This window comes from Osmerus eperlanus, chromosome 19 (genome assembly GCF_963692335.1).
Source record: "Osmerus eperlanus chromosome 19, fOsmEpe2.1, whole genome shotgun sequence".
NCBI classification, from domain to species: Eukaryota; Metazoa; Chordata; class Actinopteri; order Osmeriformes; family Osmeridae; genus Osmerus; species Osmerus eperlanus.
Window position 1 is genome coordinate 14,016,029 of NC_085036.1, and position 14,112 is coordinate 14,030,140.

Below are 14,112 nucleotides of genomic sequence, written 5' to 3' on the forward strand. Positions count from 1 at the left end.
TTGTAGTAGATGTAGCGTGGTGCAGTGACCCAGTCAAGGCCCAGACCCCCCTACCTCACATGCAGTCTGGAGGTCTAATCCATTTCCACCGTTTCGTTTCATTTCCCTAACAAGATGTAGAAATAAACAATCATTATATGACATTATATTATACTAATAACAAGGAGTATTGGCGTGTGGATATATAAAACGTCATATTTTAAGAGCGGTGCCATAAAGAAATAAAAGCCATCTGCTGTGATGAAAACTTGGAGTGAGTACAGTGGCTGTCCACAAGAAGGACTTGGAGAGAGGCCAGACCACCTTAGGAGCAGCATTTTCCCTCATCTCAATGTGTTTACAGTTCAGAGAGCACAAGGAGTTACATAACTCAGGAAAACAGCCCTGCCATCCGAGTCCTGCTTTAGCAGACTTGAGATAAGAGATAGACAATGGTGACAAATCTGTCACAGTCAACGTTACATTGCAGGCTTTTTTAATAACTAGTCTTAGCGGTTACACATTATGACATCTAATTTTTGATTCTCTTTCATTGAAAAATGTTCTTACATTTGGTCAAATCTTCTTTGATTGGACTTATATTCAAAAAGCACATTGGAATAGAATGACAAACAAAAATTCATGACAAACATGAATCACAACAAATTACACTAAGCATTAGTTCACCCATCTGACACAAAATGTGCTAACAATAATTTAATCCCCATAGAACAGCGGTGACACTCAGCAGTGGGATGTTTAATCTCTCACAACGCTGTAAGGATTCAGAAGCTCTTTAAGACCGTCTGTGTGCCTCCAGGGCAGATGGGTGGGCACTGACTCGCTCCTTCACCATTCTGTCTCTGTTTCAGACGGTTTCTGTTGGCCAGCTCCAAACCAAATCGCTTTTGGTCAAGACTCTTGACAAGTGTCATCAACGGTCCATCATGGGAAGATCCTGGACTCAATCACATTTGTCATAACTCCTGTGACCAGTAGAGGTTCCTGTCTTTTGTTTTACTGAAAACTTTAGGGCCCAGTTTCCCCAGACATGGATTAAGCCTAGTTCTTAAGTATGAGAAATATTCTATGAAGATCTCTGTTGAAAATGTTTTATGTCTAGGACTAGGCTTAATCCATGTCTGGCAAACTGTGCCTAGAAGTTCAATCTGATGGGACATGAGTTCTGCTGTGGATCCACATTATGGATTAACACATGAATTTATACTTGTTTTATTTGTTACCATGAATATCAACTTTGACACAGCCCTGTCTTGTGAAACAGCTGTAACATTGAAAGGTTTTACTATTATTGGTTTATATGAAAGAAAATGAAGGATGTTGAAACCTAACATGGTGAATCTTTCTCCAAAGGTGAAATAATATTCCAGAAGCTGATATAAACTAGAATAGCAGCTAAACTGTAATGTGAATCCGCTTTCCTATTATCAGTGATTGCATCTGGGGAAATAGAGACTAGGCTATAGATTGAAGTATCAACTGTGATTGTTATATGGAAATGACTGATATTTAGAAAAAGAGGATGATATGACAAGATAACTTATGTTCACCTCACATATTAAAAGTAACAACTCTCCAGTAACAACTCTCCCAGTAATAACCGTGTTCAGTATTTTCTACAAACAAAACAATATTCCGATGCTTTAAGAGATGAGAGCTAAAGCTAGCTTTCCGTAGTGTCAGCACACATGCCACGGACACAAAATACAGCCTAAAAATCATGATAAAACCAGATAAATTACAGGTATTTTCTCACATAAAAATACAGTACTACATTATACAGATCTGAAGAAAAACAAAGCATAACTTCTTCAAAACAAAAAAGGTAAAACGTCTATAAACTAGACTATTAGAACATTGTGAAATGATGGAGGATGAGCTCAAACACTGACCACGGCCTATATATTGTATACAGCTCAGCTCAGAAACAAGGCTCCTCAACAGTCTCTGAAAATAGTGTCTGATGAGGTTGCACTGCCATTAAGATCTTCACATTGCAGACACATTTGACAAATGCATTTCAAAATCACTTACTAATTTAGCAGACTGACAGATAACTGAAATCTAAAGTTCAGCTGCCCCATCTATAATGAAACTAGAAAGACAAACTTACAAAATATACAAACATTAACAGCTGTAAATTGGATCCTGACATCCAGCCAAGTGTGTCACAAACTATTTCTGAAACTTTGTACAAATACCAGGCGTCTAAGATCCTCCACCTTAGAGTTACAGATGTGAAGGGAGTTCCCGTGGTGTGGTGGTCGTGTTCAGAGGATAACACAACATCAATTATAAGGCTTGTGCATCACAGTGAAATACAGTAGTTTATCGATAAAAAAAAAAGAAAGATAATAAATCTACTACATGTCAAATGTAACAATCATTCAATTTTCGGTGATGTAAACACGCTAAATGGTGTCTTTGGCGGCACATTGTGTGTGAGTATGGGCGGCAAGCCTACGTTAAGTGTTGTGTAAAGGTGTCGGCAGGTCAGGCTGTTTTTCTCCAGCCGTGTGTTTGTTACAAGCCGGATGGAACCCTGTATCCATGGCTGGTCTCGCTCTGCTGCAGAAGCTCCTGTCTCCGTCCCCCAGGTCCAGAGAGTCAGAGACAGGCATGCGGTGAGCCACGCCTCCTTCTCTCATCTTACACAGCTGACCAGAAGACTGAGAGTTCAGTGAAGAGGTGTAAAAAAGTTCCTCGCCCCCGCCATCTGAAGCCAGATCCGACCTCACGTACACGTTTTCCCGGTTCACTGCAGAGAAAACACATGGGGCTTGGACTCCACTGGCCTCTGGTTGCAAAGGAAGGTAACAGGGTCTATTCACAAGGCCTGTGTTTTGAGAGTTAAAACTGCAGGACATTCTTTCCGCTATTATGCTTACAGACTGCTGCTGTGGTTTTCTTGCGGTCTGCCCCCCAGGCTGACTGGAGGACGGGACATGCCTGGCTGGGGTCAGACGGCGGCTGGGACAGTTCTCTGCTCTTCTCCCGTCTGTCAGAGTGGACACGGAGGATCTCTCGGGCTCTTGTTGCCATGACAGAAACATGAAGCTGCTGCCGTCTTTCCTCTCCGCGGAGGGCGTGTGTCCATTCTTCTTGCGGTGGAGAGAAGACACTCTCTTTGAAGTTCTCTCAGTCACATGACAGGACGGCGGCACAGCCCCACCTCCCAGGTAGATGTTTGTCATCTCCAACTCCAAGCAGTCCGTATCCAGAGATCTGCTCCTCCTGTTTAACGCCAGCCGGCTGGGCGTCGTCTGATTGGCTGGAGTAAGGCTCAGGTGACGTGGTAGGCTTGTGATAGCCCAAGTGTTACTTAAGAGACTCTGTTCATAAAGGTCAAACATTCGATCGTCACATTCAGCAAACGCATCCTTCTGCAGGTAGCTCTCTTCAAATACTTCGTATGGCGACGTGATGTCCTCTTCTATCGTCATGTCAACCTGCTGGTCGTACTCTCCTTCGTTATCCATGTCCACCACATCAAAGGTTACCATGGCAGGAAGGGCCTGCAGGTTTTGGGCGAAGGGAGAGGTTGACTCAGAGCCACTCATTCCTTCAGTAGGACCGCCGAATAAACGTGCATTTTTTGTAAAGTCAACAAGGGCTTGAGAGAAGCTAACTGCTAGGTCATCCTCCATTTCCGCTGTTTTTTGCTTTGAAGTATTTTTGTTGTTTTTTAATTGTGGGGCCATTATCTTGTTTTTCTCTGAGCTCTGTTCATGGGGTTGACTTTTGAGGTTACTAAATTTGTTTCCGTGTTGAGAAATTTTCCCTTGATTGAAAGCTTCCGAGGTGACTGGGTCCACGGAGGCCTGTGCTTTTGAAGTCATGCTTTTATTCAAGCCTTGGTTGTGGAGGCCTTTGGTGAACAAAGCAAGCTCTTTGGATTGTTTACTGCTGTCACTTGGCAGCTTTGCAGAGTGAAGATCCTGGAGAATCCTAGTTAAACTCGTGTTTTCAAACTCTAACGAACCCATTTCAGAAACAAACGGCTGGTGTTCTTTTACATCAGCAGACTTGTCTAAGTACCCATGGATCACGGGGCCGGTCAGCTTCAACTGGTTATCAAAAGCTGGACTTATAAGACTGTCATCTGGCCCAAAAAGCTCATAAAGAGCATCGCCGCTGTAACTGTCCCTCGGAAGTCTGTCTCTCCTCATCCTGTCAGCCTTTTCGTGGCCTTCTTCATCCGGCCCCGGGGTCGTCGAGTCGTAGTAACCCTCGTCGCTGTTGGGAACGGACTCCTGATGGTCACTCTGAGGAGTCAAAACATCTCCGGAGGTGACGGTGTTGTCTGTGAGTCCAAGGGTGCCGCTGCTGCTGATGTCTGTGTAGAGGCAGCTGGACGGATCCTCAGGAGTCAGTCTCAGGCTGTCAGAGTGTTCCACCAAGCTTTCGTTTTGGTTGTGATTAAAGCTAACTTCCTCGGCAGCCTCGTTTTCCCAGAGGTCTTGGAGGTCCACTTCGTCCGGTGTGGCCATGTCTTCCCCTCCACCCTGGTAAGTTACGTAACAGGAACTCCTTTTGCCCCCATTCCTACTCCTTTCCCCTGAAACCGTGCTCTCTGCGATACTGTCGTCGTCTTGGTCAGCGATGATGTCGCCACATCCCGTTAGCGAATCAAAACTCTTCAAGGAGGCCACGTCTCCGAATATCAGGCTGATCTGATCAGAAGAGCCGACAGACAGTTGGCTGTTCGCGGCGGATTCAGGATCGTTGTTAGGGAGAGAGTCGAACGTGTTTGAGATTAGTTTCATGTCGGAACCAGGTGAGTCGTTATTCTTTACAGCCACTTCTTCCTCCAGTTGGTTCTCAGAGCCGACATTCAGGATATCTTCTTTTGTGTTTTTTTCAGAAACCATGACTCTAACATCAATACATTCAGACACAGCAGGCTCACCCTCTCCTGTGTTTGCATTCAAGTCAGGCACATACGGTTCAGTCAACTTACCCAGGCACTCTGTGTTATTTTGGTCACCTTTAACCTGGGCAACAGGCACCTCTTTGCTACAGACAAAATACATCGGGACCGTTTCGTGTTTCTCAAGTTCACCATTTCTGTTCTTTTTATGTCGCCTGATGCTGTTAAACAGTCCCCTCAAACCTTTTTTCTGCCGTGGAAGAGACATAGACTTCTGATCACCGACTGGATGTCCAAATTCACTGCAACCGCTGTTTGCAGCAGTGTCTTTTTCGATGTGGTACTCGAAGTCTCCTGCCGGTGCAAACCCACTTCCAACGCCGTCCTCCCAGTTTGCCTTGCTGAGTCCATCATGTGTTCTGCTCTTTCGAACTCCCTTTTTAGAGGACCACTTGTTCTGGTTTTTGTTTCTACCCCCAAAGAAGCTCGGAAGAACACAAATGCCTTTCCTTCCACCAAACAATCTGAGGGCGGTTCTCCGAAGTTTCCCTGAAGGTGGTGGCTCGTGGGGGGCATCGTTTGTCAGATCAGGCGGAGGCGTAACAGCGGCGTGGCCACTCGACTGCTCACAGCTAGCAGACAAACACTTGGACTCACTCTCTGTCTCATTCACCCTGCGTGGCTCCATGGCAATATGATTTAAGAAAGGCTGAAGCCAACAGATACCATGATGGGTATGCTGTCAGGTCATGGGAACCTATCGATGCATGTCTGTCCTCCAAACGCCATCTGCTGCCATATTCTGGGAATCAAAACAAACAAAAGGATTAGCCTATCTATACAGAATAGACTATTTAAGATGAGTAATAGTTGTATTTATGATCATTCAAATCTCGACACATAACGTTAACATACTGGCTAGATCGATATCCTCATTGAGTTTGATACTGACTGCCTTTGTTTAGCGAGTAACGTTAGCCACATGTACAGCGAAATTGCACGCTATGGCTAAATCCATGTATAACTAGCAAGGCTAGTGAAAATACATTTGGTGATGAACGTTCAACACCTCGTATGATCCTATTTTGGCACAAAATTAACTTGCTGTCTAGCTGTTGGACTTGAGAAAAACGTTAAATGGCTAGATAGCTACAGGTAGCTAACGTGTTGTTAGCTAGCACGTCGTCTCCGTCAAGAAAACAAATAGCTCGCTGGCAAGCTTAGTCAGTTGCAAATGCTATGCTTGTTAGCGTAGCTAATTTTGCAAGCTAGTCGCTGCTATACAATGTCAACTCATCGCAATGGGACAATCAGGCTCAGTTAAATATGCCCATATTATTCTTGTCCTATCAATGCACTTTTTAAGATTGGGGGAATTTGATGACTTACATATTTCTTGCAAGTTAGCTATGGGTGACTAGCTCAGCAAGCTAGCTAGCTAGGTCCAACGATAATAAACAATCCAGCTCCAGACGAGGTACGGACGGTGGCATGGAGTTAAATCCGATCCATCCTGAGAACGGTAGCGAAGCAGAAACTCCACCTACCATTGGTCAATTGGTTTTGTTACCATGGTACCTCACCGACGCTCTGTGTGGCGTCAAGTCGGCATTACGACAGTCACGACTACGACTTTGTCAGTCACGACCAGACTCGGAGAATATTTTTCATTTGACTTAGAAATTCTTAGTTTATATATTGTTCACATTTGGACAACGAGAATCTAATAGTACAGCTCTATAGTCTTGATTCCATATAGTTGATAAATCCCGACTGTGTGTAGAAAGATCATTTACAATCAGTAGCTGCCATTGTCATCTCAAGATATGACAAATCTGGAGTTTAGGGTAACATATTTATGACATTTTATTGACTTTTATGCCTTCAATTACAGTGACATTGTAGCACACATTTGAGAAAGAAATTGCTAAAAAGTCATAATTAACACGTTTCATAAATTATACAAAGAAAAAATATGACCTCATCACACTCAAAAAACTTCAACCAAAGCCATTTTAATGTTTCACCCAGTTGGTATAGTTTGTTTTAATACCAATTGTTCTTGATGTGATCAGAGTTGTAGCGTAGTTGTCAGTGTGGATTTGTATTGCAAGAAGTTAATCAGTCTAGGTGGCATTTCCAGATTATCAATGGAATGGATTCTGTTTATCTTCATGAGGTGTCCTCGGATTGCAAGCCGGCACTGAGAGAGGAGGGATTTGGGACATCCTTAAAACGAGAAAAACACAGAAAATTAAGACACATAACAAGGGTCTGGAGAAAAAGCCAAAGGAACGAAATAAATTATATATCTATATGTGTTAATGTTATTGATAGGAAGAACTGCAGCATGACTTCACCTCTTTCCTGCAGAAGCAGCTCCACTGCTTCGTTCTGCTTTGTGGATTTCTCTATTATGAGCGTGGGGAGGTACACGTTAGCACCAAAGTCAATCAACAGCTGGATGTATTCCACTCCACAACCATGTCTGAGGCACATTTCAAGCACTGTTTTAGGCTGCTTGATTTTACTGAGCAGCTTACTGTCCGTGCAGTTGTAATTCGGATCCGCCCCATAGAGAAGTAAGACTTTAAAACAGTCCAGGTGTTCATACACTGCTGACAGATAGAGAGGCCCTACGCTAGTGCTTGAGATCCGCTGCAAGACTTTAGATCTGGAGTTGACCTCTGCACCATGTTTAAGTAGCTGTTTGAGAATCTCAACATCCCCTTCTCTGGCTGCTGTAAGTACAGGCGTGCAGTTGTTGTACGAGCTACCGTTTGGGTTAGCCCCGGCTCTGAGGAGTGCTAAAACACAGTTCAAGTATTTCCTACAGACTGCGGCGAAGAGAGGAGTCTGCGCTTTCACGTCTAGGCAGTCCACTTCTGCGCCGTGGGACAGCAGCACCTGTAGACATCCGAGATGACCCCGGGATGCAGCCATCCGTAATGGTGTGCCTGGAATTCCCCAGCCACTTCTACAGTTAATGAACTTCTTGTATTGTTCTTGTGAGAGTAGCTCATCAAGGTATCTGTCATCGTTGTTTGACACTGCTTGATTGAGCAGCTGGCTTTCACCGCTACCAGCGCCTTCGTCTGCAACAGCTTCCAAATGGTGCATAGGATTCTAAATCGAAACGGAATAGATTGACGAACAAAGTTATTCTGAGATCTAGACATGATTAAATAATGTGAGCTAAAGTAGATAAATTAACTAGAATCCTGCAATGTCATCCAATCACTTTCTGAAACAGTGATGCTGCTAGATAGCTTGTTGCTAGCCTAGCTTCCACTGTCTATAGTCTGCAACTGTTTGCAAAAATGGTGACTGGGAACTCTTAACGAAATATGTACATTGGGTGTAGTATACTCGCGAACGTGCAAAGGAAATGGACACGTTTTATGTCATACATTTGTGATACATTTGGTGTGGTTTAGCAAGCTAACGGCTAACACTAGCTAGCTAGAGCTAATGTAATCTGAAAAACTGGGCTGTGTTGTTGTCATACACGGCTGCCTCGTCAGCCTGAACCTGCAATAGTCAAGATACCAGATTACATTGCTAGAAAGTTATACAAAACTATTTTGCACTAAAAATCTAACCAAGTATTAATCTACAACAAACGCCAATGCAATTAATAATATAGCAACCAATCTTTAGCCTACCTGCGAAGATCAACTGTGCGATTACGTCAGTGACTACTGGTAAACGCATGCGCAACTGTCATATGATTAGGTTCTAAAAAAAAAAGTAAAAACATTCTTCAGTTTGTAGTAAATCGGGCAGACCCATTTTTTTGTATTTTTCATTTATTTTAAAATCGAAAAATAAATTTGAAATGGCAGCAGTTCATACATGAACTAAGCTACAGTGGCACACAAACAGTGCAAATTCTGAATACAAAGTGGTTGTTCAGCTGATCTTTGACCTCTATGGACTTGGATCATTACAATAGATTGAAATCCGTAAGGTTGATTATGACAACGGATAACCTGAAGTACATGAATACTAGAATTAACATCAAACCAGTGCATCTACAACTGATTTATAAAAAGATAGTTATTATATAGAATGTATTTAGAATAGAAAGTTACTTTGTAAAATAATCTTAGCTGCATCTGTGGTAGCGCTGGTATGTAAAAAATAAAATGTGTCTGTCTGTGCTACATTTTCTTAGTAAACAATTTTTTTGTTCCCTTTCGCATGTACATTCTATGATACGTAGAACTTGTAGAAAAGTGCTAAAAAAGTACAGTTGCGTCTAATAATGGCTCATAACATATAGCCCTAGAGCAGTGAAATGTGTAACAACAGTGTACAAAAATCTTTTCATGTTAATAAAACATTTTTTTAAGGAATACAACATTGAAGTCATCATTTGCTGAGCTGACAGTTTCCACCCTGTTTTGGACAGTGGTATTCAAGCAGCATCAGATCAAGAGGGTTGGTCAACTTAAGCATGCTGTATAATTTCCATATGCATTCTTCCCTTGTTTACATATCCTATATTCGTCCTTAAATCCCTTTGTTTCTGCGGATTCACAGGATTCCAAGCCTTTGTCTAGAAAAAGTGGCCCGGTGAAAATCGCAATAATTTGATACAATCAGTGCAGAGTGGAGGTCAGTATGAATCGTTTTCGATGGTATTTTAAAAGAAACCTATGCCACCTCCTTGGATTCTCCATCTGGATTTCCCATCACATCACTTCCATCCTTGGCATCCGTATCACCATTTTTGTAGAGGACAATCCCTTTGTCTCCCTCAGATCCAGCGGTCTGTAATTGCAGTTCAGCCTCTTCAGCACCATTCATCGCTGGTTCCACCTGTGTGGTTGTGTTGCTAGTGGGTTCTGGAGATGGAGAACTTTCTTCTTCTGGTGACACTGGGCACAAGATCTTTCTGTTCTGATCTGGCAAAACCCCATCAATGACTGCCAACTGCTTCAATGAAAAACAAAAGTGGAAAATTCAATATGCCTTCCTAGAGATCTATCCTAACTCCCAAATAAACTGCAGTACTGAAACCCACCTTAGTACTTTGGTATGCAGACACAGGCTCTTATAAGTGCTAATGAATGCCAAGAATATTTTACGTGTACAGACTTAAACATAAAAAGACACAGTTGTTCAAATAACTAAGGCATTGGCCATTTAAAGAAAACATTTTGCCTTCGCAACAACCTGTACCCACTTACTCTCTGGAGATCAGTCATTTTCTTCTCCTCCTCGACCTTCTTCTGAGTGATGTTCAGCAGGTGGTTCAGTATAGATTGCTTTGGTTGCATGCCCTTATCAAAATGATTATACATGGAACACCAGAACCTGCAAATACAAAATATTGAGCAACAAGTACACAACAAACAGAAAAAATCCTTCTGGACTGGAGTGATATATTGGATTGAGGGAAAGTTTGAGCAGTGACACAAAAAAATCTCACTTGAAATTCAGTGGCAGCGTGTTTGGCTTCAGAACATCTCTGCTTAAGGAGAATTTGTGCAGAGGGTTCCGGAACTGCTGACTGTTGTCCAGAAGGAAAGGCCAAACAGAGAAAGTCCTCTCCTGTAGTCTGAAAATGTAAACAAATACAGATTACAGAACAAAGACGTTCCAGACGTCTGCTTTCAGGAGGCATGGTTTAAAAACAGGCCTACATACCTCATCTCCTCTCGTTCTCTCTGGCAGTTACCTATGAAGTTCCCAAACTGGCACGTGTACACGTTGTTGTGGATTTCAAGAAGGTATTTCTCGTTGTACTCAAAGGAACAAGGAAACTGCTCCATCAGGTGCCAGAGGCATTCAATAAACTGGGTGAATACAGGAGACACCTCTCTGGGATCTCCCTCCACATGTCCACACCTGACATGAAGAAGAAAGCATCATGATCCTCATATCTTCAACATCATTAAAATGTTCCATCATATTAACATAGCCCCATTCAAAATGCTATTTTAATATAGCACCATGCATAATGGGAAAGACAGCCAGCACTGCCAAATCAGTTTTGTTCCTGCGGCTCACTGTACACATATTTAGAGACAGATGTATATTATTTAAAGTTAAACTGTACATCCATCTCCCCAATTATTAGTATTCTAGGGTCTCCAAGAATGAAGTTGGTCTAAATACCTTTGTGTGAATTTATGACCCATGGATATCCATTCCTTTTCGATCAGGACCTTAAATAAAAACAACAGGTTAGAAAAATGACTGGCCTATTCTTAGATGAGACACAACCAGTCTTATAAATACAAGTGTGGCGTGAAATGACACAGTTATCTCACCATGAGTCCCTTGATGGTCCTGTAGTAGGGGTCTAGGAGGATACTAGCCAGCGAGCACACCTGGGCAGTACGGTCCCAGCCGTCAGAGCAGTGAACCAGAACACTAGCCTTCTCCTCAGACACAGCCTTGACAGAAAACATGGGAACTCTCTCTTCAGCTAAGCACACACATGCTATACACATACACACCTTTTTACTATTCTTATTCTAAATCGGAATTTCCCTCATGATGTAACTTAAAATGTGAAAAACCTTCGCCAGAAACACTCCGGCATCCATCACAGACTTGATATGTCGCAGCCATCCCGAGTTCTCCAGGCCTGTCAGGTAGTCACTCATAGTAGGAGACTTCATGGTACAAACTGGAAATAAAAAATGTCAGTTTTCACCATAAACATGAAAATTGTCAATATTGCCAACCTGCTTACATATTTATAAGACATGAACTTTGTCTCGAGTTTGATCCAGCAACAGTAAGACACAGCAAAGTTATTTATTAATACAACCCCATGATTCGTTTTTGTCTGAGTGAGAACAATATGGCACTAACCTTCCACAAGCTTCTGCAAACTATTCCTCATGACATGGATGTTCTCAATACCCACAAACTGGAAACGGATGTTGGAGTAATTATCTTCATTTTCATAGCCTTTTCCAGCAGCTCTGTTGGCCATGGCATTCAACTGTGTATTTAAAAAAACAAAAAAACATTCTGGTTTGACTGAAATGCATCGCTAAGTCAGGTCTAAGTACAGAGGAAGTGGGCCAATAAGCGTATATCACTTTACCTTGGGCCTGGTATCCACTACATACATGAAGGTAGAGTTGGGATTGGCCCTGCTAATAGCTTGAAGCATATGTTCGTCTTCCAAACTTCGAGTGTTGAACCCAGACAGAGGTTGACTACAACGGCAAATGGCCGCCTGGTCATGGAAGGGACAGAAGAAATCTCAAATTGACTGTGCATACATATGGTAGGACATTGTAATTGATTTCTATAATAATCATCACTGTAACCCAAAACATGGCTGGGCTTACGTTGGTGTCCTTGTGGAAATAGGACAGAGTAGGAATACGTCCTCTGCTCCGGAACTTGGCGCTTCCTACGACAACGTCTTTACTGGCCAATTTAGGAATTCCAAGTTCTGAAGGATACGTGCTGCAAATCTGAAGAAAGTGAAATCATTCTTCAGTGTTAAACAAGTACACACGTCATATCTTGCACAAATATTATTGAGTAATTGTGCCAATAGGTAGGCTTTATTTATTTTAATATACCGTTAAAGAGCGCATAATTGTACTAGTGAAGAGCACACATCCAACTAAAGAGAAAAAGCAATTGACACCAAGTCTGACTGACCTCGTAGTTTTTATTGAGATCCGTCACTTCCCAAAACTCATTGGGTAATCCCATTCTCTTGTAATCCATGGCCATGTTTATTTTACTCCAGCCAATGGCTCTTTCCTCTTCCTGTTGTTTTGGATTGTAAAGAAAAGCATAGAGCTCTTCTAATTCCTCTGTGAAGAGGAACACATCATGTATCCAAGTCACTCTGTATCATCACACAGTTTTGCAAACTTTACATCAAACAAGCATAAGTCAAGCTCTAACACGTCACTTCAGGTAAGTGTCTGTTCAATAAATAAGTTTACAGTGTACATAAATAAGGTATTTTTAAATGATTTTACTGGAGCAGAGGCAACAGTACCTGGTTGGGCAAGTCTGACCAGGGACTGATAAACATTCTGGCAATCCCGCTCGCTGGGAATCAGAAAGTGAAGAACGTGGAAGTTTTTGCAGTGAATGAGAAGGGGGCACCCTGTTGCAGTAAGCTGGAGTTTCTCTACAGTTGCTATGACATGGTGAATGTTCTGTTGGAAGAGATTAAATAAGCACAAAAACTCTTACTGCATGAACATCTTCCTATCGTCAATACCAATCCAGTTCTTGGCCTCAAGTTAAGTCCTTGTGTAGATGCCTTCAACATTCTGCATTCAATGACTTAACATTTGATCAGAAACTCAGTAAACACCATGATTAGAGGAAGGGGATGTAGGCCCCAATCTCCTACCCATGTTTCTTTGCGAGTGTTGGAAGACGTGTCAACAAAGATAAGATGAGTTGCTGTCAGGTACAGTGTTCCCACAAGTGGCTTCTTGGCAGCGTGCCTGTCCAACAGTTTCACTTGTTCGACCTGGCAAGACATGACGGCACAAATAAGTCAAAAAGTTCATAAATCACAACATATGAACTGCACATTGCTTCAAAACAGCATGTGTTTGTGTAGTTTGATGAAAGCATCATCCACTGTGCAGAGTATTGGTGTTGGTTTGACATGTTTGTGTCTTACAAACAGATTGCAATGCACAATACTTAATTGAGACAAATAACCATACAAATAACTTCGTGGCATACGGGTATATTTGCATTTGCATTCGTGACAGACTATACAAGACGTCTGAGTAGCTTGTAGTAACTTGCTAGGGAAATTAGCTGTGTCTCTATAGCTGACTGTGGCATTTTTCATCGAAAACTTACTTTTGGTGTTAAAATATGCTCCATCGTTAGATACTGTCTACTTTCTGAGACAGAAGAATCATCGGTTCAAACGCCAACTTTTTACACCACTTTCTGTTGCCATATCCCTAGGAAACGAATATGCACATTAGGCAATTGTCTTCCTTCCTACTTGCCGAGTTGCCAGGTACTTTGTCAGGTTAACCCCCTATAAGGGTGTTTAACGTACAGATATGACGTACAGTATTACTGTTACACTTCAAATTTGTGAAACTTAAAACTTTATAAAGATTTCCCCTGAATTTTGTGAGTACCCTCCTTCCGTACTTCTACAGAGTACTTGTAGAGTCTTTGGAAGTGTTTCATCAAACCTGGCAACCACTATCCTGTCGGCAAGGTCAACCAGCAACTTTACCACACAGTAACTTTTTAAAGGCAAAATT

General features: G+C 42.2%; 3 protein-coding genes across 4 annotated transcripts; all 3 read right to left on the reverse strand.

Moving 5' to 3' along the window:
• Positions 1-494: 494 nt before the first annotated feature.
• Positions 495-5,666, reverse strand: amer1 (APC membrane recruitment protein 1). Its single transcript, XM_062485709.1, has one exon. It carries the CDS (start codon positions 5,556-5,558, stop codon positions 2,466-2,468), a length of 3,093 nt encoding a protein of 1,030 aa, XP_062341693.1. The 5' UTR covers positions 5,559-5,666; the 3' UTR covers positions 495-2,465.
• On the reverse strand, positions 5,649-8,627 carry asb12a (ankyrin repeat and SOCS box-containing 12a). 2 transcript variants are annotated; one of them, XM_062485738.1, is made up of 4 exons: positions 8,536-8,627; positions 7,231-7,996; positions 6,924-7,099; positions 5,649-5,672 (listed from the first exon to the last, which is right to left on the reverse strand). In XM_062485738.1, the coding sequence occupies exons 2-3, from the start codon at positions 7,988-7,990 to the stop codon at positions 6,942-6,944; spliced, it is 918 nt and encodes a 305-aa protein (XP_062341722.1). In that variant the 5' UTR covers positions 7,991-7,996; positions 8,536-8,627; the 3' UTR covers positions 5,649-5,672; positions 6,924-6,941. The 2 variants fall into 2 exon arrangements, with proteins under 2 accessions (XP_062341722.1, XP_062341721.1); XM_062485737.1 differs by lacking the exon at positions 5,649-5,672 and having other exon boundaries at positions 6,719-7,099.
• A 30-nt stretch (positions 8,628-8,657) lies between these two features.
• On the reverse strand, positions 8,658-13,841 carry mtmr8 (myotubularin related protein 8). The gene is made up of 14 exons (XM_062485725.1): positions 13,691-13,841; positions 13,224-13,346; positions 12,861-13,023; positions 12,512-12,669; positions 12,190-12,318; positions 11,940-12,074; positions 11,702-11,834; positions 11,404-11,513; positions 11,152-11,277; positions 10,997-11,046; positions 10,526-10,726; positions 10,308-10,436; positions 10,066-10,192; positions 8,658-9,811 (listed from the first exon to the last, which is right to left on the reverse strand). The coding sequence occupies exons 1-14, from the start codon at positions 13,712-13,714 to the stop codon at positions 9,530-9,532; spliced, it is 1,890 nt and encodes a 629-aa protein (XP_062341709.1). The 5' UTR covers positions 13,715-13,841; the 3' UTR covers positions 8,658-9,529.
• Between the last annotated feature and the right edge of the window lie 271 nt (positions 13,842-14,112).